At 34.2% G+C, this 23,840-nt stretch overlaps 2 protein-coding genes across 3 annotated transcripts; both read left to right on the forward strand.

Moving 5' to 3' along the window:
- The first annotated feature begins 960 nt into the window (after positions 1-960).
- Positions 961-20,980, forward strand: LOC127101653 (sterol 3-beta-glucosyltransferase UGT80A2). Its single transcript, XM_051039121.1, has 14 exons — positions 961-1,496; positions 4,283-4,464; positions 5,969-6,205; positions 6,958-7,069; positions 7,473-7,643; positions 14,104-14,167; positions 14,321-14,378; positions 14,469-14,646; positions 16,021-16,151; positions 19,733-19,835; positions 19,916-19,992; positions 20,163-20,210; positions 20,295-20,444; positions 20,608-20,980. The coding sequence occupies exons 1-14, from the start codon at positions 1,307-1,309 to the stop codon at positions 20,773-20,775; spliced, it is 1,869 nt and encodes a 622-aa protein (XP_050895078.1). The 5' UTR covers positions 961-1,306; the 3' UTR covers positions 20,776-20,980.
- Positions 20,981-21,759: 779 nt separating this feature from the next.
- On the forward strand, positions 21,760-23,231 carry LOC127101655 (vesicle-associated membrane protein 722). 2 transcript variants are annotated; one of them, XM_051039125.1, is made up of 5 exons: positions 21,760-22,121; positions 22,218-22,359; positions 22,444-22,564; positions 22,757-22,819; positions 22,921-23,231. In XM_051039125.1, the coding sequence occupies exons 1-5, from the start codon at positions 21,932-21,934 to the stop codon at positions 22,975-22,977; spliced, it is 573 nt and encodes a 190-aa protein (XP_050895082.1). In that variant the 5' UTR covers positions 21,760-21,931; the 3' UTR covers positions 22,978-23,231. The 2 variants fall into 2 exon arrangements, with proteins under 2 accessions (XP_050895082.1, XP_050895081.1); XM_051039124.1 differs by having other exon boundaries at positions 22,944-23,231.
- Positions 23,232-23,840: the final 609 nt, after the last annotated feature.

The following is a 23,840-nucleotide window of genomic DNA, read 5'->3' on the forward strand; positions in this document are numbered from 1 at the left end:
GCTTAGATAAATTGTTTAAATATAATTTTTTATTGTTATAGTATTTTAAAAATTAAAAATATATTAATGATAAACATTATTTTAAGAGTCATGCCAACCAATATTCTGGAACATTGGTTAAGAAACATAATAAAAAAAATATTTTATATCCAGAGCATTAAATATACATAATATTTTTAAAAAAAAGTTGATTATCTCTGTTATTAGTGCATTGAATACACATATTTTTTTAAAAAAATTATCTTTTTAATTTCTTAAATAATACTCAACTTACTTTTTAAAAAAAAATCTTTTAACCGATGTCTAAGGGATCCTCGTTAGTCTTTTTCTTATTATAAAAGTTAATTTTGAAATTCCTCCCTTCTTCTTATTTTCATACTCCCAAACAAAGTCCTTGTGTCTAACCTCAAATCTAAACATTGATCTATAAAAATTGAATTGTGAACAATTTTGTTGAAAAAATTAAATGTAATTTTTTTATTATTGAAAAAATCTTGTAACATGTCTTATTTTATTGTGGAAAGCTGATAAAACAGACATAAAAAATTCAGAATTTTGCTTTCTTAAAATCACATTAAAATGATTAAATAATATCTTATAATATTTCTCAATATTAGAGGTTAAAGATAGTGAACTTTTAGTGTAAAGTAATATTACATTGACATCCAATCAAAATATTTTATATTATCAAATAATAACAATATTTTAAAAATAAAAATGTGATGTGGCGAGATACATGAGTTTCATTGATTGATAATATAAAAATATTTTATATTGTTCGTTACATATTCCTTTTTCACTTCTGAAAGGAATATTTATTAAATAAAACTGTTTTCTTTCAAAAATTGTGTGAAAAAGATCCTGTACTTTTTTAATTTATTTTTTTTGACAAAAAAGTTTGTCTTAGAAAAAGACACATGTACTCATACGTGGACCTGTTTCTCTTTCCCGCAGAAAAATATCCAGATGGTATGGAATCAGGTGCGGCAGCCTGTAAAGTCGATATCTCTCTCTGTAAATTAAAAATCAAGCATCGCGCACTCAAATTCTCAACACGTCACTTCTCCACAAACAAACCTTCTGATAAACCCATCCAATAAACGGTCTAGTCCGGTCCGGTCCAATCAGACCCGGTTTGTTTTACAACTGAATGATAAAGCAACCGCACCACAGCGTATATTAGCATCTCCTTCGCCACACACTATTCTAAAGCCATTTCATTTCTTCGATTCAATTCAATCTCTCTCTCCACTCTGGAACCGTGCAGCGAATCTAGGTTATATCCATCGGAAATCTCGCGGCGGAAATGAAGGACTTGCCGGAGAATCGCCGGCACTCTTCTTCCGATTCATCTAATTCGAGCGATTGTTCGGTTAGAATGGAGCGTGATCAAGGTGCTGGGAGCGTTAGTACTAGCAAGGATGTTGAGGATAGTATCGATGTTGTTTCCAATGGAGTTTCCGTTAATAACGGTAGCGGTAGTTCTTCAACTTCAGGTTACTTCAATTCTTTCTCTATGTATGGATTTTGTTCTGTTTTCTTATTTGAATTAGTGAGTTTGTAGATTTAGTTGCAGTTAATTGACTTAGAGAAGAGGTGTTGAATTGCTTACTTCAATTCTTCCACCCGCATAAATTGTAACTTTTTTTAACCTGCATATTTTTTACAATAGACATTAATATTTTAACATTATGAAAGTGTAAATAAGTAATAAAATTATTAAAAACAAAGTTAATAAAATTATTAAAAATAAAGTTAATACATTAAATTTAACGGGGTGGGTGCGAGACCGGTATTAGCATCCCCGCCCCCTAATTAAAAACTGGAATTTTCTAGCACCCACCCCGTCTCCAATTATATTGAGTTTTTCATGTTAAATTCGGGGGCGGGGCGGCTGGGTTCGGATTTATTTGCGCCTCCCTTTAAGGAACAATATAGACCGCAAGAGATGTTTTATGGGCAAGGAATGAAAAAAATTCAAAGGAATGAGTTTTAATCACTTCACAATTTATTGTAAATGTGCCCTCGTAGTCAAATAGATTTTTGATTTCTTGACACATTTGTAAACCAAATTTGTCATATCGAAAGAATGTCATTTTGGATTAATATTTTTTTCAAATGTAAATAAATATTTCATACACAACTCTAATTCACTTGTTTGGATGAAGCGGAATGAGATGGAGTGAAATGATATTCCATTGTTTGAATCATTTAAAATTCGATGGAATGGAGCGGAATGAAGTGGTATGGATTACATTTCATTCTATCACTTACCACTATATTTCTTTCCCTCCAATTTGGGCGGAATGAACAACTTGCCTTATTTTGTTATAAAATTTCCAAACAATGGAATGAGACATTCTTTCCGTTCCATTCCGCTCCGTCCCACTCCGCTCCACTCCATTCCGCTCCGTTCATTTTATGATATCCAAACATAGCCGAAAATAATGAACACATTAAAATTTGATAAGGTTAATTTGGTAAAGTTGCCAAATTCTTTCATATATTTATACTAATACCAAAATCTTTCATATATTTATATTCATTATCTATGTAGCACCAAAAACTTTGGAAAAAGGCGTGTCTGTGTCTTTATGGCACCGACACTTGTGATTACGTATAATTTATTTAACTTTTTAAATTATTATGAGTGTCGCCGTGTCAGTGTTGATGTCGTTTTTGGGGTGTTCGTGCTTCATAGATAATTATTAACATTTCTGTAATACTGGCGGAATGATGGACGCTAACAGTTAAATCTGTCTGCTTTTGTTTTGATCTAGTAGCCAAGTGATTGAAATTTCACCTTTTAAAGGTGAATAAGTGGGATGCAGCGGGTTCGAACCTGCGCCCCTATATCGGATGTCTGCTTTTTCTATTGTGCTTCATTACACATATTTTATTATGTTTATTGTGTAATATTTGTTTTAATTTAATCTGCTTGTTTCAGTTTCATATTATCTATGTTATCTGAATTCATCTAAACTTTAGTTTCAATGTTCATGTTGTTTGTTTTTAAATTTAATATTTGAAAAAGAATTGTATTCTTAAAGATGATTTTCTATGAACAAAAGTCCAACCAAAGTTGGTTGTTATCTTTAGTTATCTTTATATTATGGTATTGATTTTATAGATTTGCATTTGCTGATTTGATCACAACTTATCATTCAACTTTCATTTCTTTTTTTATTTTGTATGTCATATTGTGCCTATGTCCATATTTAATTACACGTGCGTACTAAATTAGAACACCACCATAATTAGATATATCCCCGGGTTAAACAGCATATTAACAGAAAGTTGCTGGATAAATCACATAATTTTTGCTGTCAAATTGTGTTGGTATCATCAGATGGTCAATCCTTCACTAGGCCTTATGGTCCCCTCTTCCTTCGACAGTGTTTGGTGCACTAATGTAGTCCCCCTTTCCCCACCCCCCAAAAAAACACTCATCAGTTACTATCATACCCATGGCATGAGACATTAAGGTGGTTTGGGTGGTGGGGAGAAGGCATGTATATGTATCATTGAGGTGAATTGACTTGTTGGAGGATAATATAATAGTTAGTAAACCTTCTTCATTTGGAGTATCCAAACTTCCATGTTAGATGAACTTCCATCATCATTCATATCCAATCACAATCGGATGAAAAATCTTCAATATTATACTCAATTGTTTTATCTAGATTTTTGTTCTTCATGTGGAATTAACAAATGCAAAGCAGTTAACGTATAACAAGCGATGTTTTAAATCACAGCTCACATGTCCAATGTTAGCTGCAATATTGCAGTTTATTATTATTTGCTGCAGTGGTTTCATGGCATTTGACCCTCTATTTGAGAAGTACCTAATTAATTTCATTCTAAAATGTGCTCCCTTATGATCTTGACATTTCTTCCTCAACAAAACTTGGTTAGTGCGCTACACTCACTCATGTTTTCCTGTTTTTTCCATGCTTCCCCGTGAAGAAATAAATTTATTTAAAATAGAGAAACAAGAAGGTTCAGTAGGAGGACAAGATATTCATTTAGAAAACCAATAACAGAAACCAGAGGCCGAGACACATGAAAAACTCAATAGCCGAGCAAAGCTTGTGAATGTCTTTTTATATTCAAAACTGATAGCCTCTTAACTTGATAAATATTAAACGTGCCATGTCCGCTTAGCATTTTAATATACCTCATTTTTCTCTCCCAATATTTTATTTGATACCACTGTTTTGTTTGATTTCATTGCTCATTTTTAGGTCTAACTATGGGGGTCTTGTTTTCTCCCTGTATTTAGGCATTCCAAGCAGGGGGTTGCCCAAAGTGACCACATTGCCAGTAGATATATCCCATGGAGATAAATTAGAGTCAAGTCCAAGTAATTTTAAGTTGGAAAGGTCAAAAACAGAGAGACAGAGACATCTAAGGCCTGAGGAAGCAGCACAAATTTTTGATGACAAATTTCCTGTACAGGAAAAGGTATGTTATTGTAATCTGCGATGCTTGTTTGCTTTTTGTTTTCCCTCTTATGTCTGTGGAAACATATCTGTATGATGACATTGGTTCTCTAAGACTCTTAGCTTTTTGTTTTTCCCTCTTACGTCTGTGGAAACATATCTGTATGATGGCATTGGTTCTCTAAGGCTCTGGTTGGGAGTTTAGGAGGGAAAGGGAAGATTTATCCTTCTCTACAAAAGCACTCTCAAAATATGTGAAAGATTTATCTATTTTTCCTTCTACTCCCCTTCCCCCAAAGCCCTCTCTTTTCCTCCCCTCCAAACTCGTAAACAAAGCTTAAAAGTTTTAAATATTTGTATGCATGTCGGTAATGAAGAATATTTTGTTCCCCAAAAGGAATAAAAAATTATCGCTCTTTGTTTGGATGGGAGGAATGGTTAGGAAAATGAGGGGTGGGACAACGACAATCAAGTCTACAACTAAACCCGTTCATTATAAAGATAAAAACCAACAAACCTAATCATACAGATATTTGCTCAAACATAATATAATTTAAATCTTAACAGATTTTAAGTAAACCTCACGTGTGCCTGGGAGTTTCAGGAAAATGGGGGATTTTGACAAGGTATTTAATGCAGAAAATGATGTAATGCTTGGTCAAGGAGTAAAGAGACTTATAATACTGAAATAATATAGTAGGATAAAGAAGTAAGAAACATGTAGCATGCTGATCTCAAAGAGTTAGTTGTGTTAGTGACATGGTAAGAAATTCATCTTGAAAGAGAGATTACGCGGCAAGTAGTATTAGGAGGGGATCTGCTGAGCATATTAGGGGGATTACGACAAGCCTATGTTGCTTGTATGGGGGCATGTTTTCTCCATAGGAGCTCTGAGATCTAGAAATAATTGTAGATTTCCTTTAGTATTGAATAATACAGCTATTGATGTTCAATCTCATTCAACCATCTAGTTTCCTACCAGATTTCATGTAATGCTCAATTTCCCTTATTAAATTTACTACTTTATGAGCATTTTAAAGCAGCCCTATTTGGAAGACTTTGGAGGATTAACCAATGTATTAGTGGTTTGTTTTAAAGACTATGCTAGTTAACATATACACTATCAACTTGTACCGAGAAATGCTCTGTTGTGTTGATATTTAAATATAGGAGTATTTTGTATATATAGGAATAACATATTCTAACATATGCCATTGTAATTAATGTTTCTGATTGTACATTGATTTGTTTCTGAGCCTATATGATAAAATTGTACTCTCACCATATTATAATTTATTTATTTTCCCACTCATAATAGACATGATTTCTTAGTAAAAAAATTAGACATGCTTTCTTATGATACATTATTGCTTTATCTGATCCATCTAAATTACCTTATTAAATTTTTATACTACATCATACCTTACTTTCTTTTCTCTTTATGTTTCTATTTACTATCATCACCATCTTTATTTTTGTTTTTAATCACGTGGCTGAAACTTCAGTTAATATTTACAACTGTGCAGCTTAGATTGTTGAACAGAATAGCTACTGTAAAAGATGACGGAACTGTAGAATTTGAGGTTCCAATAGACGTTGAAACTGAAGTTCTTGGTGCTAGATCCAATCATGTAAATAATGTTATTGATGATTCACTTGGTGCAACGGACCTTGATTACATTCCTCCATTGAATATAGTGATGCTTATTGTTGGTACACGGGGAGATGTACAACCATTTGTTGCAATCGGAAAACGCTTGCAGGTATAGTAATAGTTGCATTTTATTATGTCCTAAATCTGTCTTTTCGATATGTTGCTTGTTGTTGGTACATGGGAATGAGATGTATGATCTTTTGGTAAAATAGGTGAGTGATATTTTGTTGACATTTTCTTTAGTCTAAAAGTTCCATTTCTTATGTATATGTTAGATTTTAAACCATTTATCAGCCTCCATCACAACACTTAAAGCTTTGTGTGGAGAGTTGGTCCTTGATGTGCTATCTCATAATCTATATGACTACTTCATGAATATTTTTTTTTATCTTTGCTTCTATTAAAGCAAGGTGAACCTGTACATTGTTCACACTTGAAGTCAAAGGATTAAGACTCTTGAAGCTCAATTAGTCAACAGTTGGCTCTTGTATGAATGAGTATTTTAGACATAAAACAATTCATAAGCCGTCACGGAATAACTTCATCCTTTTTCAAAAGTTGATCCTTGACAGTATATACAAAGTTGTGTAGTTTTTTCTCTTTTGAAAAATGTTCTCTTACAAACTTTTAAACTAAAGGAGATGCTACAAACTTGTAGTCCATTTTTGGTAATGCTCTTTCACTTGTCTCTAATATTTGTAGCTATGTATTTTCGGCTGTATATTTATTTAGCTTGGAGCTCCCATTTTTGTCCTACAAAAGTCACTATTCTATTTTTGTTGAATGAATATTGTTTTTAACAATTTTTTTTAAGGTATATTTGTATACGAATTAGAGGCGCTTATTCAAATTTACATGCAGGATTATGGTCATCGTGTTAGATTAGCAACTCATTCCAATTTCAAGGAGTTTGTTTTGACGGCTGGGTTGGAGTTTTATCCGTTAGGGGGCGATCCAAAAGTCCTTGCTGGTTGTATGTGCCACGTGCTCAACTGCAGTTTCTTTTTCTGGTGTTTGAGTTGTTTTAATGCATGTTTTCTTAGTTTCTTCTGTCCCATAATACTTTCCAATGTGTTTTATTTGGGAAAGTCAAAAGTGGCAGTGGCAGGGGAAGAAACTTTGCAACTTTTAAAATTTCCTGGTTAGAAATGGTAACTTCAGTGGTTAAGCAAATGAATAAGTTGGTTACTCTTCATTGACTCATTGCACATTCTTAACCAATAAGTTACTGAAAATAGTTGGGAGTATGTCTTAAATCACTTCAAATGTGTTGTGTCATGGATAAACTTTTTACTAAGTTCAGATCATGACATTTATTATCGTCTTTTCTTCAACTATGTTATATGTTTTTACTTTGACTTTTTATGCCGGTGCAGATATGGTTAAAAATAAGGGCTTTCTGCCATCAGGACCCTCTGACATACCTACTCAGAGAAATCAAATGAAAGAAATTATTAACTCTCTGCTTCCTGCTTGTAAAGAACCTGATATTGATTCTGGTGTCCCCTTTAAAGCAGACGCAATCATTGCCAATCCCCCAGCATATGGTATGATTTCTTGTTACTTACATTTTTTATGATATGGTTCATTAATTTTGTGCAATTTTATTTAGCAACGGTTTGATGTGCAATAAAAAAATCCAATGCTACTCTGGTGTTGCGGCAGTTATATCCCAGTATTATGGCTATTTAACACACACATATTGGTAAGTATGCACATATGTATCTATGTATATGTATATAGTGTGTATATAGATTCATATTATACACGCATTTTTAAATTTTGAAGAGGTGGTTAGAAAAATACCATTATTTACCAATAAAAGGATGAAATACACACTCATACACACACACACACAAAGATGAAATATATGACCAGAGTTGGTTAGAAAAATGCTAGTGAATAAAAGGATAAGAGATAAAAACAGAAGATTTATCTCATCTGAATTAGATATTTCAGATCCTAATCCTGTATATATGTACACCTAAGAGTAGTGGCTAATGACGTTCAAAATCGTGGTTAATTGTGTTCGGTGGATGATTAATAAACAGCATTACCACGTATTTGAATTGTGCTAACCGTCTAAATAGTCAAATTTCGATTTCAAATCTGTGTCAAAATAACGCAGCTTCAGTTATTGCCGAAATTGGGCCATGTGCAATTTTAATTCTTCTGTTACTTTCACAAGGATTGATTTGGTATAATCTATCATGTGATCAGCTGCTTGCTATTAATTAAATGACTCACGGAGTCTGTGAATTCAGTTTGGTACTAAGAAGGGCCATAGTCAAATACCATTTTTGCGGGGAAGGATCGTTGTTTCAAGGTTGTGTGCTATGTCCAGCCAGATGCCATACTTTTCACCAATTATCCAGTCCAGTGTCAATTTTATAGGCCAGCCATTCAAAATAGTTCTTTCCATTGGGATTGTGAATGATGAGTTGCAGGTTGAAATTTTGAAATAGGGCCTCACCAAAACACAATGACGTTTGGGTTGGTTTCTCTGAAAAGTGTTGTGAAGGTTGTCGTCATTTTGTCGACGGGTGGCGTTACCCTACATAACGGTTTCTAGATCAAAGCATGGGCTGTTACCAAATAGAGTTGGATAGGAAATACTATCTAAGATGCTAGAACTTAGGAAAGAAAAATACAAAGGGAATTAAGATGCCAACATACAATTTAAATCAGATGATTCGGATCTTAATCCATTCAAATTATTTCTCTTATACAACCTTTACATGATAAAACATTTTGTCATTTCTCTATTTAAATTTTGAATTATTGTTTCTGATATTGAATTATATTAGAAAAAATTGGTAAAAGCTGTTATATTTTATTCATCAGTCTTAGCTGGTTTATATAGTGAAAATACAATAATTACAATTTATTTTATCCTTAATTGAGAATAAAGAAAAATAAAGTTACTATTAAAGACAATAATAAAATCGGAAATAATATATTTTCCAACACCCCCCCTCAAGTTGGTGCATAGATATCTATCATACCCAACTTGTCTATCAAATACTCAAAAGTAGGTCTTGCCAAGCTTTTGGTCAGGATATCCGCAGTTTGTTGACTTGAAGTCACGAAGGGTAGACATATGATTCCCGCATCTAACTTTTCCTTTATGAAGTGTCGATCAATCTCGATATGCTTGGTTCTGTCATGTTGAACTGGATTATGAGCTATGCTAATAGCAGCTTTACTGTCAGAGTACAATTTCAATGGAAGCTCAATTTTCATCTTAAGTTCTTCTAGGACTCTAAGGATCCATAATCCTTCACAAATACCTTGAGACATAGCTCTAAACTCGGCCTCTGCACTACTCCTTGCTACAACTCCTTGTTTCTTGCTCCTCCATGTCACAAGATTACCCCAAACATAGGTACAATATCCAGATGTTGATCTTCTATCTGTGACTGAACCTGTCCAATCGGCATCGGTGAAGATAGACACATTTTTTTCACTAGTCTTCTTAAAAAACAATCCCTTTCCAGGATTTCCCTTCAAATATCTCAGTATCCTATATACTGCCTCAAGATGTTCCTCGAAAGGAGAATGCATAAACTGACTCACTACACTAACTGAGAAAACAATATCAGGTCGGGTGTGTGACAAATAAATCAATTTCCCAACCAATCTCTGATATCTCCCAGTATCAACAGAAACATTACCTTCTCCCCAAAGTTTAGCATTCGGATCCATAGGGGTATCTGCAGGACGACATCCACTCATTCCTGTTTCTTTCAACAAGTCTATAATGTATTTCTGCTGTGAAACCACAATACCATTTTTTGATCGAGCAACCTCCATACCTAGAAAATATCTCATGAATCCCAGATCCTTGATTTCAAAGTCTACTGTCAATTTCTCTTTTCCACTGTATCGTCTCCAGTAAGGACAATATCATCAACATAAACAATCAGGACAGCAACTTTCCCATCGTGGGAGAATTTTGTGAACAAGGTGTGGTCAGCCTGTCCTTGGATGTACCCTTGTTTCTTCATGGACTGAGTGAATTTTTCAAACCAAGCTCTAGGGGACTGCTTTAATCCATACAAAGACTTATTTAGTTTGCACACATTTGATCCAAATTTGTTTTCAAAGCCAGGAGGAATGTCCATATATATTTCTTCTTCAAGATCGCCACTAAGAAAGACATTCTTAACATCTAACTGGTGCAAAGGCCAATCCAGGTTAGCAGCAAGAGACAAAAGAATTCTGACAGTGTTCAATTTTGCAACAGGAGCAAATGTCTCTGAGTAATCTATACCATAGGTCTGAGTAAAGCCTTTAGCCACCAAGCGAGCCTTGTACCTTTCAATTGACCCATCTAATTATACTTCACAGTAAACACCCATTTGCATCCAACTGTCTTCTTGCTATTTGGTAGTGGCGTAACACTCCAAGTTTTGTTCTTTTCTAGAGCTTTCATCTCCTCAAGTACAGCTTCCCTCCACTTTGGAATTTCTAGAGCAACCTGTACACTTTTTGGAATTTCTACACTAGACAATTTTGAAGTGAAGGCAGACATAGATGAAGACAAATTTGAATATGATATAAAATTGGACATGGGATGTTTAGTGCAAGATCTGACAGGTTTTCTAATGGCAACAGGATCATCTATATCAGGATACAAAATACGACTCTCAGAAACAGAGATAGACTTACCTTTTCTTTTGTTAGGAAATTGATCATTCCCCGGTTCAGATTCCTGGCAGTGTTGAGATGTGGACTTGTCCTTTCCTTTATGGTGCTTTTTCACAAAAACCTTTCCTTTCCAAGTCCCGTTTCCTAATTCAAATTTGTTTTGTTGAAGTGACTCATTATTTTGTGGCATTTCAATTAGATCATCATTATCATCGTTTTCAGGATTCTCGTTATTTTCTACAAGAGAAAATGTAGGCTCGGATTCACAAGGTTCGTTACTCATGACAGGAGTAGGATCAGATAAAGAATCGCGGCCATTTTCTGTTGGTGCAGGTGTAAAAAACTTAGAATTTTGTGATATTGGTAAAGATAAGTTATTTAAAAAACTCATGTCCTCAATTTGAAACGAGTCTTCGTTTATCTCCCCCCCTTGAAGATGAGTGTCATCAAAAAAAGGTTTATTTTCAAAGAATGTAACATCCATAGTGACAAACATTTTCTTATTTTTTGGATCAAAACATTTATATCCTTTTTGGGTTGGGGAGTATCCAACAAAGACACATTTTATAGCACGTGGCTCAAGTTTTCCAACATTTTTATGTTCATGAACAAAGGCTGTGCAACCAAAGATTTTTAAAGTCAAATCAGTTAAAACACGAGTACTAGGAAAACATTCTTTGAAGACGTTAATAGGAGTTTGAAAATTGAGAATTTTGGAGGGCATTCTGTTAATTAAATACGCAGCTGTTAAAACAGCTTCGCCCCACAAATAATTTGGTACTTTATTTGAAAAAAGTAGAGCTCTAGCAACCTTTAGTAAATGTCTATTTTTCCTTTCGGCCACTCCATTTTGTTGAGGAGTATTAGGACATGAACTTTGATGAACAATCCCATTTTTTAGAAAAAAATCACCCAGGATAGTGTTAAATATTCTTTGCCATTATCACTTCTAAAGATTTGGATATTTGTTTGAAATTGGTTCTGCACCATTAAAACAAAATTCTTTACAGCCTGACAAACATCTGATTTTCCCTTTAACAAGTACACCCAACATACTCTTGTATGGTCGTCTATAAATGTGATAAACCATTTTTTGAGAGAGAGTGTACTTGTACGGTTAGGGCCCCAAACATCACTGTGTATAATAGAAAAAGGCTTTGATGGTTTATAAGGTTGTATTGAAAACTGGGAACGATGATGCTTTGCAAATTCACATGCTTCACATTTAAACGAAGAAAGTTTTTATTGTGAAATATCTTAGGAAACAAGTGTTTTAAGTAAAGAAAACTAGGATGACCTAATCTTAAATGCCATACCATAATGTTGTCATCTTTATTATTCAAAACGGAAAAAGACTCAAAGCAGGAACTTATTGTTTTTGAAGGTAGTTGTGATGCAGATCCAATTTCAAGGTAGTAGAGTCCTCCACTCTCCTTAGCACTGCCAATCATCTTCCCCGAGTTCAAATCCTGAAAGACACAGTGAGATCGGAAAAAATTAGTTTGACAATTTATATCTTGGGCTAATTTACTCACGGATATTAAATTACAAGATAAATTTGGAACATGAAGGACATTTTTAAGAGTTAACATTTGAGACAACACAACTGACCCTTTACCTGCAATGGCTGAAAAAGAGCCATCTGCAATTTTTATTTTTTGATTACCTGCACATGGACTATATGAAGAGAACAAAGTAGATTCACCTGTCATGTGATCGGAGGCTCCTGAATCTACTATCCAAGTATGACTGGGACTGACACTAAGAAATGCAGAATTACCTTTTGTTGCTATAGAGCAAGAAGGGGTTGGAGACTCAAGGAGTTTGTACAGTCTGTCTAGTTGCTCCGTAGTGAATGGGAACTGAGATGGAAGAGATTGCTGCCCTTGATCAGAATTACTAGCCTGAAATGCACGACCACTTTTCTTCTTCCAGTTAGGAGGTTTGCCTTTGAGCTTCCAACAAGTTTCACGTGTATGCCATTCGCGCTTGCAGTGATCACACCAAGGAACTTTGTCTGACCTTCTTCCCTCGTCAAGGTTTCTAGTAGCCAGAGCTGAGCCTTCAGATTCAGAATTTCGTTGTGTCTTACCCATCATAATTCCTTGTCGTGCCTCTTCCCTTCTTATTTCTGCAAAAATTTCACGAAGAGTTGACAATGGTACTTTTCCTAAAACTCTACCTCTTACCTCATCAAGGTCTTTATTGAGCCCAGCGAGAAACATGAATACACGATCATTTTCTTGCCTCTTGAGAAACAAAGCACTGTCTTCTGTACACCTCCACTTGTCATCATAACAGAGATCTAACTCTTGCCACAGTGTTAACAGTTCATTGTAATAAGCAGTTACACTCCTGTCACCTTGTTTCGCATGCCATAACTTTGATTTTAAACCAAAAATTTGAGAGGAGTTTTGAATATCAGAGTATGTTTCCTTAACAGCTTCCCAAACATCCTTTGCAGAAGGTAAAAACATGTAAGGCTTACCTATTCCAGTTTCCATAGAGCTTACCAGCCACGCAATAATCAAGGAGTTTTCCGACTTCCATTGTTTGTAACGAGGGTCTCCTGTTGCCGGTTCAGCTACTGCTCCTGTTAAGAAATCAATTTTTCCTTTGCTATCCAATACCAATCGAACGGTTTGAGCCCATTCATTGTAGTTATTCCCATTCATTTTAGGGATATTGACCTTGAGGGAGTATGAGGAACCCTCTCGATCATTACCGCCTATGTTGGAATCACCGTCACCAAAAACAATGTTGTTCCTGTTTCCATTGTTGCCGTCATTACTGCCACTGTTTATGACCACCGACGGTTCCTCATGTACACCGTTTCCGCGGCCACCGTCCGAATCAGATTGTGGTTGGTCGCCATGGTTGGATCCAGTGTAGGCTTGTGATAGGGGAGGCCACATGTTGTTGTCATTCGCCATAGGAGGTTAATAGAGTATGTGAATTGGGTCAAAAAATACGTACAGGGAAATTTTATGGTAACCTCTAACCCAACAAAAATAGGTTGAGGAAAGCTTTTACGGTAACCCCTAACCCAGTGCTCTTGATACCATATTAGAAAAAATTGGTAAAAGCTGTTATATTTTATTCATCAGTCTTAGCTGGTTTATATAGTGAAAATACAATAATTACAATTTATTTTATCCTTAATTGAGAATAAAGAAAAATAAAGTTACTATTAAAGACAATAATAAAATCGGAAATAATATATTTTCCAACAAATTATTCTTTCACATTTCTTGCTGGTTGATTCTATTTTTCTACTTTTATGATGACAATGGAAGATAATACTCTTTAATGCATATCATTGTTTTTGCTACTGACACTGTTATACTTTTAAAATAGGGCATACCCATGTTGCAGAGGCACTAAAAATTCCAATTCATATTTTTTTCACAATGCCTTGGACGTAAGTTTCATCTTGATGATATTATCATACTCTTCCATATTTCTCTAGTTGTTTGTTTACCAATTTTTCTTTTAGTTCTTTAAAAGTTGGTTATTTCTTATAGTTTCCCTTGTGATTGAAGTGCATTATATGTATTTTATCTTTTTCACCCAGGCCAACAACTGAATTTCCTCATCCCTTGTCTCGTGTAAAGCAACAAGCTGGTTATAGGGTGAGTTCATTAATCAAATCTGGTTTTTTTCATCCACCAAATTTGTTGCAACTATGTTTGACTTAATATTGATCATTCATAACTTTTCAGCTTTCTTATCAAATAGTTGACTCGTTAATTTGGCTTGGAATACGAGACATGATTAATGATCTTAGGAAGAAAAAGTTGAAGCTACGGCCAGTCACATATTTAAGCGGCTCACAAGGTTCTGAAACTGACATTCCTCATGCATATATATGGAGTCCTCATCTTGTTCCTAAACCAAAAGGTGGTTACTTTAAATCATAATCTTTATATTTTGTATTTGTTGCCATTTTTACCTTTAGTTCACTCATTGTTGTTTTCATCATTTTGTTGAGGGACGTCTCTTGGTTTTAATAATTTCTGCTCTGTGCTCTTTAGCATGTTACTGTTTTTTGGTGGTCTCCGTGACTAATGAAAATGGTGCTTAATAAATCATTGATCTCTGTTGGAAAGTACCATATATTTAGGAGAATATTTTCTAAATTTCTTTTGTTATATTTATGTAGTTAGTTTCCTTAATATCTTAGTTTCATCTTTTATGCAAATCTTGTGTATCCGCTTAGTAGTGCATATAAGGCTTGGACAACATTCACATTATAAGTTTTTTGTGAAGATGAGTTATACAAAACTTAAATTGATATCAGAGTATTCTAGATTTGTATTGGGTCTAGGTCATATTAATCTACTCACTTTTGTCCCTGGTTTAGAGGTTTACGCATCTTTAGATGTCTAGTCTTGAGAATGAGAGGCTGTGTTGAGTGTCCCACATTCACATTGTGAAGCTTTTATTCTTTCATTTACATTAGTCTATGCTTCTTTAGATGTTTAGTCTTGAGTATGAGAGGATGTGTGGAGTGTCCCATATCAACTAGAACTATAGTTTAGGTAGTGCTTTTAAGGCTTGAACAATCCTGACCTTACACTTTTTGAGGTTTAGTTATAGCTCCAAACTCAAATTTTAAGAGAATGAAGTTGTTTGTATCTAATGACATGCTAAAAGATCAGGTGGTGAAAGGCTTGTTTGCGGAGACCTTGACCAAGCCAGCATTGTTGAACAAACACACATAGAAGCACAAATTGTGTAAACTGATATAAATGGTATGAAGTCTACTTCAGGTTATTACATTCCTTTTAGAGGAACATTATTTAATGGGTGAACAAGAAACTATCGTTGCCAGGATTTGTATGTGGGCACGTCATGCCATTGCACATGTTAGTTTTCTAAGTTTGGTTCTATGGAGCTTGTTTATGATAAATCAACATTGCATCTTTCCTGAAACCCAATTTTTCACAAGAGAATTCAATTTATAAAAGTTGTGTCATTTTATCAGATAAAAGTTCCTCTCAAACACCATCAAGAACTCCTCCATGAGTTCCAACAATCAGCTGACCGATATCATTACTAAATTTCTACGAGGACCTCATATAGATTGTATATGTAACAAGTTGGATGCATATAGTTCAGCTTGAGGGGCAATGTTTTTTGTAATTGTAAATATTAGCTATTCATTTTTTAAGAGATTCTCTCTTGTATATAAATGTGGAGACATTGTGTATTTTCAATCCAATTATTCAGATCATTCTACCAAGGATTAAATATATTGTTTTTTGTTTGCAGATTGGGGACCCAAAATCGATGTAGTAGGATTTTGCTTTCTTGATCTAGCATCAAACTACGAACCTCCTGAGTCCCTTGTAAAATGGCTTGAAGATGGAGACAAGCCGATTTACATAGGGTTCGGTAGCCTGGTGAGTTTATTTATTTGAATCATACATTTATCTTATCGGCAATATCCTCTATATGATAATCTAGATGTAGGAAGGAACCTTTGGAATCAGTGCAGTAAATAGTGCCATATAGCGGCGTACAAGAGCGGCTCTGGCTGGCTACAGGATACATAGTAGTAGAGTGATTTGGCATAGCAGACACAACTTAGCAGGAGATCGAAAATTCCAGAAAGCCCTTGAGAATAAACAAATATAAGGGCTTTTGGTTAGGGTATGTTATCAATTTTGAAATTTAAAAATGCCAAAACAACTCTTGGACTTTTCTCCTTTCTCACTTTTGCCATCATTTTTCACCCTTCTCATTGGTCAGTCACAACTAATTGTTTAGGCCCCATTCAAGTGGTTTTCTAGTTTAAAATTTTCAAAAACCAATATCAATTTAAGTTTTGAATTATGAAATTTTCAAAAACCTAAATAAGTTTCAACATAAATTATTCATGATAAACATAGCTGAATGCAAACAATTCAATACCATTTGGTTTGCAAAGTACTTAAAATATTACAAATATATAATATACTTATTTAGTAGTAATTTAACTAGTAGTGGTTAAAAGTGGTGGTTGTCGGCGGATGAATGTCAGTGGTGATTGCTGGTCACACAGTGGTGAATGTCATGGATTTTGTAAGAACATCTATCAATTGATCATTGAAATTGACAAAGTTTTTAAAGATGTCACCTGATTTGATTCGATATTCTCTCTGATAAAACTGCAGTCTATCTCAATATGCTTTGTCCTTCCATGTAAACTTGAATTTGAGGCAATATGCAGTGCTGTTTGATTATCGTAGATTAGATCCATCGGGTAGCATAGTTTAAGGTTGCCTCTCAGTAGGCTCTAGGCTCTAGATGACATACCATGTTGAGTGAGAGAAAATAATAGAGGCGTATGGTAAAACCATATGTCTAAACTACACCACGAAGACTCTCATAAACAAATCAAGATACAAAATTAGCAACATTAACTAAAATAGAATATGTTATTCCTATATATATATGGAATATTTCTATTTAAATATCTACATGTATAGTTATATACTATCTACGTTGTATAAAATTCAGTACAGTTTTACTAATGCGTTTCGAAGTCAGTTGCTACATCCGTTAGGGGTTGATATAACACTGTTTCAAACCAAGTGTGGAGGGTTCCATTTCTAACGCCTAAACCTTGTTCCCTTCACTTGAATAATAGATAATGAATTCATCTGAATTATTTGGGAGATTATCCCTTGACGTGTTTATTTATACTAATCAGTAGGTACAACCAATCCCTTGATTTTGGGACAAGACCAATCAAATCAGATCTAAATCTATCCTATTTATAACAAAATATTCTCATAGTATCATAATTCATAACATAATTTCAAATTTCTCAACACACCTTCATCGGTGGAACACAAGTTGAATCTCCATATATAGTTCTTTTTCCACATCACAGCTGGTAGAAAAGCATTTTTAAGACAAATTGGTGGAACCTATCCATATTGAAAAACGATAATGAAAAGTGCTGCTCTTGTATGTTGCGGTGAAGATAGCTTGGCATTTAAATGATCAGTTTTGCAAATCATTCTTGTATAGCTTAACTCATTCTCCGAATAGAGTGAACAACAGAAACTAAAAGTGCTCTTGTATGCTGCAATGAAGGTAGCTTGGCATTTAAATGATCACTTTTGCAAATCATTCTTGTATAGCTTAACCTCATTCTCCAAATAGAGTGAAACTTGACTTGAATGATTAAATTTGGAAATTCAAAGCACCTTCATAGTCAGGGTCTTTTTTTTGCCTTGACTTTGATTGAATAAGATTAATGCTAGTTATTTGATGCAGATTTGAAGTCTTAAAAAACCGGCCATCTCCCCTTATACTTGTGTTATGTGTACGAACAATTTTTAATCTGTTATACTTATACATATACTTTTCAGTTTTAACTGTTCGCTTGTTAATTGCTTATGCTTGTTAATTGCTTATGCAAGTCTGTTGTTTTTGGGCTATATTTGGGTGGTCCTAACTACCTGGCGACCTTTTTGTAAATAAGATGTCAGATGCCGTATGCGATGTCATGACACTAATATCAGTGTAAAAGGTAGGAAATAAATAACACATGTCAATTGTTAATCCAGTACGGTGCAACGTCACCTACATCTGAGGGCATCCAAGTCAGGAAGAAAATCCACTATAATGTATTAGTTTGAAGTTCTAAACAACCTTTGCTTTTACAAACTTCTCACCTAATCACTATCTTTGGAATTTCTATTTAAGACTCTCCTAGATATGAGACCCCTCTCACTTCCCTTCAATCACACAACAGTGATAACAACTAAAAACAGTCAAAGAATAGAAGACAAACTTCCAATGAAATAGAATAGACTTTTGCTTAAAAGCTCATGAGTGATTCACAATTACAACTCAATAAACTCAGTCCAATTCAAGTATCAAGGAGATACTAGAATGACTCACAAATAACAAAAACAAAAATCCTAATTTTTCAATGCTCAACTGTAGCTCTCTCTTCTATTTAGTTAGGTTAGCAAAGTTCTTTTTAAATAGCCTTTGATAAGCATGGGCTTCGGGCAAAAAAAACAGGGCAAAAAAAACAGCAGATCAAAACAAACCAAATCAAATCTGATCTCTCCTTAAATGTTTTGACATCCATTCTGGAGAATATCTGATCAAATCAAATCTGATGTCTCCTTAAATGTTTCGGCATCCAGCACAATCTTCTGCAGAATCAAATCAAATATTTTCTTAAATGTTTCGACATTCATTCTGCACAATCTTCTGCAGAATCAAATCAAATCTGATCTAATGTTTCCTTAAATGTTTTGACAACCATTCTTAGGAAACATTGCACAGCTGGAACCGATCTTTGGGCTTCTAAAATACGCACTTTGAACCGCATAATGCGTGAATCAAATCAACAAAGAATCTTCACTAAACACACGCTGAAAAACAAATTTCCAAGAAACTGAAATAACAACCGACCGCGATATCGTACAAGCATGTCAAGACATCGTGTCCAACATCTTGCTATTTCACTTGGTTTAACAAAATGCTGTCAATCACAAACACAAAGCTAACAATTGGGTTTGGAAAGAAGGGGTTAAGATTCTGCGAGAGTGTCCTACGTTCACATTTTCTGGTCTTTTGGGTTGGAGGAGTGCTAAGATTTTTCAGGTTGTTTAGATGTTTTAGCATCATTATGCGATAGAATAAAGATCCTTGCATCTCTTTGATGCTTGGCTCATGGTCTCTCAACTCAAAAGGGGATTTTCGTTTTAAGACGTGCTTCCAAATTGGGCTTTGCTTTGCAACCGTAGTTTTCATGAGTTTGTTTGATGGTTCAAGAAATTTGCTCTATTTGTAGTTTTCTTGCCAAGGATATCCTCTCCTTCCTTCGTATATGTCTTGCACAATTTCCTTTTCCTTTTTTTTATAAAACAAATGATTTCTTCATACTTTTTATTCTCATGGATTCCTATCTCTCCTACCCTCTCTCTCTTACCCCTCCCTCTTTATATATACTTAAATTTCATTTCTGTTACAGCCGGTCCAAGATCCAAAAAAGATGACACAAATAATTGTAGAAGCACTGGAGACCACAGGACAGAGGGGCATCATCAATAAAGGATGGGGAGGTCTTGGAAATTGTAAGGATACTGCTTTATCATGCTTTCATTTGAGTTGTTTATTAGTTTTTTTGTTTCTTTAACAAAATGTTTTTTCCCAGTGACAGAACCAAAGGACTCTATATACTTGTTGGATAATATTCCTCATGATTGGCTATTTTTACACTGCAAAGCAGTGGTAAGATCATCTAGTTCAATACTCTCAGTTCAGCATTTTATTAAAAGTAAAAATCACATTAAAGATAACAAGAAATACAATAGTTATATCAAATTAAATTTTGCTATTTAAATTTTTGTTTGCAATTATTTAGCTCTGCAAATTCTAATTGTTTTACCATGTTTTTGCAGGTGCATCATGGAGGAGCAGGAACAACAGCTGCAGGGTTGAAAGCCGCTGTAAGAAATTAAGACCTCTTTTAATCCTTAGTAAATATCATATCATTTGGGTTTGTTTTTAATAACTTATATTTATTGTGGCAGTGCCCAACGACCATAGTCCCTTTTTTTGGCGATCAACCGTTTTGGGGTGAGAGAGTGCATGATAGAGGAGTTGGGCCTCCACCTATCCCAGTTGACGAGTTTTCTCTTCCTAAGTTGATTGATGCCATAAATTTTATGCTAGATCCCAAGGTAAATAAAAAAATAATTCCCTTGAACCTTAATGCGTATTAGCCAAATGAAATGAGCTTGCTTCTTTCAAAAGCAGATGCTTTGATTTAATTCTTGTTTAGTTCTGTTGGGTGCACTCAGATTAAAGTTAACTATTACATTGAATTGGTCACTGTACTTCCAGGTAAAGGATCATGCAATTGAACTTGCCAAGGCCATGGAAAATGAGGACGGGGTAACTGGAGCTGTGAAAGCATTTTTTAAGCAGCTTCCTCAAAAGAAACCCGAGTCTGATACAGAGCCGTCTTCATCTAAATTTTTCTCTTTAAGTAAATGTTTTGGTTGTTCCTGATCCAATGCAAGCTGGTCAACCCCCCACCTTTCTTCAATCTCTATGTACATCCCAATTATATATGTTGCTGCATCAACGAGATGTGCTCAACTTGTTAGTTGTTACAGTCACGTGATTGCATATGTCCGTGCATGCTTTTATTAGCTTTGATATGTATATGTAAATTTTCTGTTGTGTTTAATACTATTGATTCCTTTGGTGCCCAGCTAACGGTTTTGTTCTTTTTATGTTTTGCACTTGACAAATATATCAAATTTTCGTCATGACGAGAAACATGTGGTCTAATTTCTTGTGTTGATTAGAAATAAGTGTATGCCAAGTTGACGTTGGTCCAATTTCTAGTTTTATGATGTTAAGTTATCAAGTCTAACTATTTGAGTCACTGGTAGTTTATATCAAGGTTATAAAATTGGACCGAAAAGCCTTTTGATTGGAAGATCCAAAATGCCGCTCTGAAGAGAAACCAGAGAAAGAACTGCAGAACTGACTTGAAATTGGAAAAATATCAGAATTTAAGGTTCACCAAGCTTTAGCAGCCTGCATTGATCTTTTGTGTTGTCTGCATAGATCCTTTGTGTTGTTTAAGTACTTATATGTGTGGTACTTTTGAGGTATATTTCAGATTGTTAAACGTGTGGTACTTTCGAGGTATATTTCAGACCGGTTTAAGAATTAAGCAATTTCAATTTAATATTAAAATGATAATATGACCAATTAGTTAAAAATATTTTCCTAATCGAATGCCTAGAAGTGAAGACTTCATGTTCTCTTTGATTAATGTTCAACCCTTGACATTCAATCAATTTCAATGAAAAAAAACAGAGATCATAACCAATTTGTCTAGTTGCTCCATGCACCAAAAACAAAGTTTCCACATTATGTTTCAAAACAGTAGCAGTCATTAACTTGAAAAAGTAATACTTATAATAACTTAAAAAAACAAAATCAAATAATAATGTGTTCCTTTCTAGAATTAACTGACTTTCTTCATTTCAGATCAGTATTTGACATTATCCTTTTCCTGTTTTCATTCCTCCAGCCTCCAAATTTGACAACTTCTCTTTATCTCTCTCTTTCCACTATATCTCTTCATCATTTCCCATTTTTGTTAAAAAAACAAAAACTCGTTACAGAGAGTTTTGATCATTGATATTCCATGGGACAACAATCGTTGATTTACAGCTTCGTTGCTCGCGGAACGTTGATCATAGCAGAACACAGCGACTTCACAGGAAACTTCACCACCATAGCTTTACAGTGTCTTCAAAAACTCCCTGCTTCAAATAACAGGTTCACTTACAATTGCGACGGTCACACCTTCAGCTTCCTCGTCGATAATGGATTCAGTAATAATAATCTCTTTTTCTATACTTGTTTGGTTACTTCATATATATTGTTAAACTAGTTTTATCATGATTAATTGCTTTTTTTTTTTTTTGCAGGTTACTGTGTTGTGGCAGTGGAGTCTTTTGGTAGACAAATTCCTATAGCTTTTCTTGAACGTATTAAGGATGATTTTAACAAAAGATATGGCGGAGGAAGAGCTGCAACAGCTACTGCTAAAAGTCTTAACAAAGAATTTGGGTAACTAATTATGATTATTTTGCTGTTCCAAATTTATTTATACATGTTAATTACTCTATAATACTTATGGTATATATGTTTTAGACCAAAGTTGAAGGAGCATATGCAATATTGTGTGGATCATCCGGAGGAAGTTAGCAAACTTGCTAAAGTCAAAGCTCAAGTTTCTGAAGTCAAAGGTGTTATGATGGAAAATATTGACAAGGTATCACATTAAAGACGTGTTTGGTTTATGATATGTGTTAATGTTTGACACCGGATATGACTGATATATGATTAACCTATGTTTAATCACTTTCATTCGGGTGTTTATGTGTATGATGTCTGTGTTGATGCTTTATAGCAGTTATTATTTGTGAAATTTTGGAATATCATTTGAACCGGTAAGTTCGTGTAGGTTATTGATCGTGGAGAGAAGATTGAGGTTTTGGTGGATAAAACCGAGAACCTTCGCTTTCAGGTTAGATGTTTAATGTTATTGTTTGTTTTTAATGACACATGAGTGAAACTTTAAATCCATTAGTTATGAAAGTTGTGTGAGAAGTGTGAATTTGAATGTAGATTGAAATGCAATGGCTTTGCAGGCACAAGATTTTAGGCAGCAGGGAACCCAATTGAGGAGAAAGATGTGGTATCAGAACATGAAGATCAAGCTCATAGTTCTTGCTATTATAATTGCCTTGATTCTAATTATTGTTCTTTCTGTGTGCCATGGATTCAGTTGTTAAATATTGTCATTACATTTTGAGTTGTTAAATATTCTGATTATTCAACTTTATGATTTGTTTATTAGACATTCAATGTCTTGATGTAAAAAAAAAGTTAGGGAGGGAAATGAATAAGGTGTGGTAGGATGTGCATCATGTTTTTCATTTCTTTTGTTTTTCTATAAACTGAATAAGTCATCCTCTTGATAAAATTTTAATTTCTTCAATTAATTGGATGACATTAGCCTATTTATGAGTAAAAATCATATCATCTGTAATTTTCAAATAAACCAAAGACAATCATATTTCAAATCTTTGTTTGTAACACTTGTCAACACACGAATAATCCATAAAACTTGTGTGCATAAGCTAAACCATGATTTATCAATGCATAGATTTTCCTAACTAATAAAAAATGCAATAAAGCACATGTCTTAAAATAGACTTAGAAAAAAAATTAAATGTTTTCACAATACGATGACTACTCAAATAAATTTGAGAAGTCACATTTAAAATATTGCATATAACAAAATTATCATTGTGTTGTCATCTCAATAGAGTTTATTTAAGGATTACTACTATAAAAGAATATATATTACTATGTCTATTTTATTATAATTTTTTTTAAGGATTGTAGGGGCATCTTTAAAATCATGCGCTCATAAATTTTATGGGTTCGAATCTCATCCCAGCAAATTTGTGATTGCTTTAATATTATAGTGATTCTTTTTTGATTTATTTTTAATTTAAATATAAATCGAATCTTACTAGTGT

The sequence above is a fragment of the Lathyrus oleraceus genome, chromosome 7, assembly GCF_024323335.1.
Source record: "Lathyrus oleraceus cultivar Zhongwan6 chromosome 7, CAAS_Psat_ZW6_1.0, whole genome shotgun sequence".
In the NCBI taxonomy this organism is placed as follows: domain Eukaryota; kingdom Viridiplantae; phylum Streptophyta; class Magnoliopsida; order Fabales; family Fabaceae; genus Lathyrus; species Lathyrus oleraceus.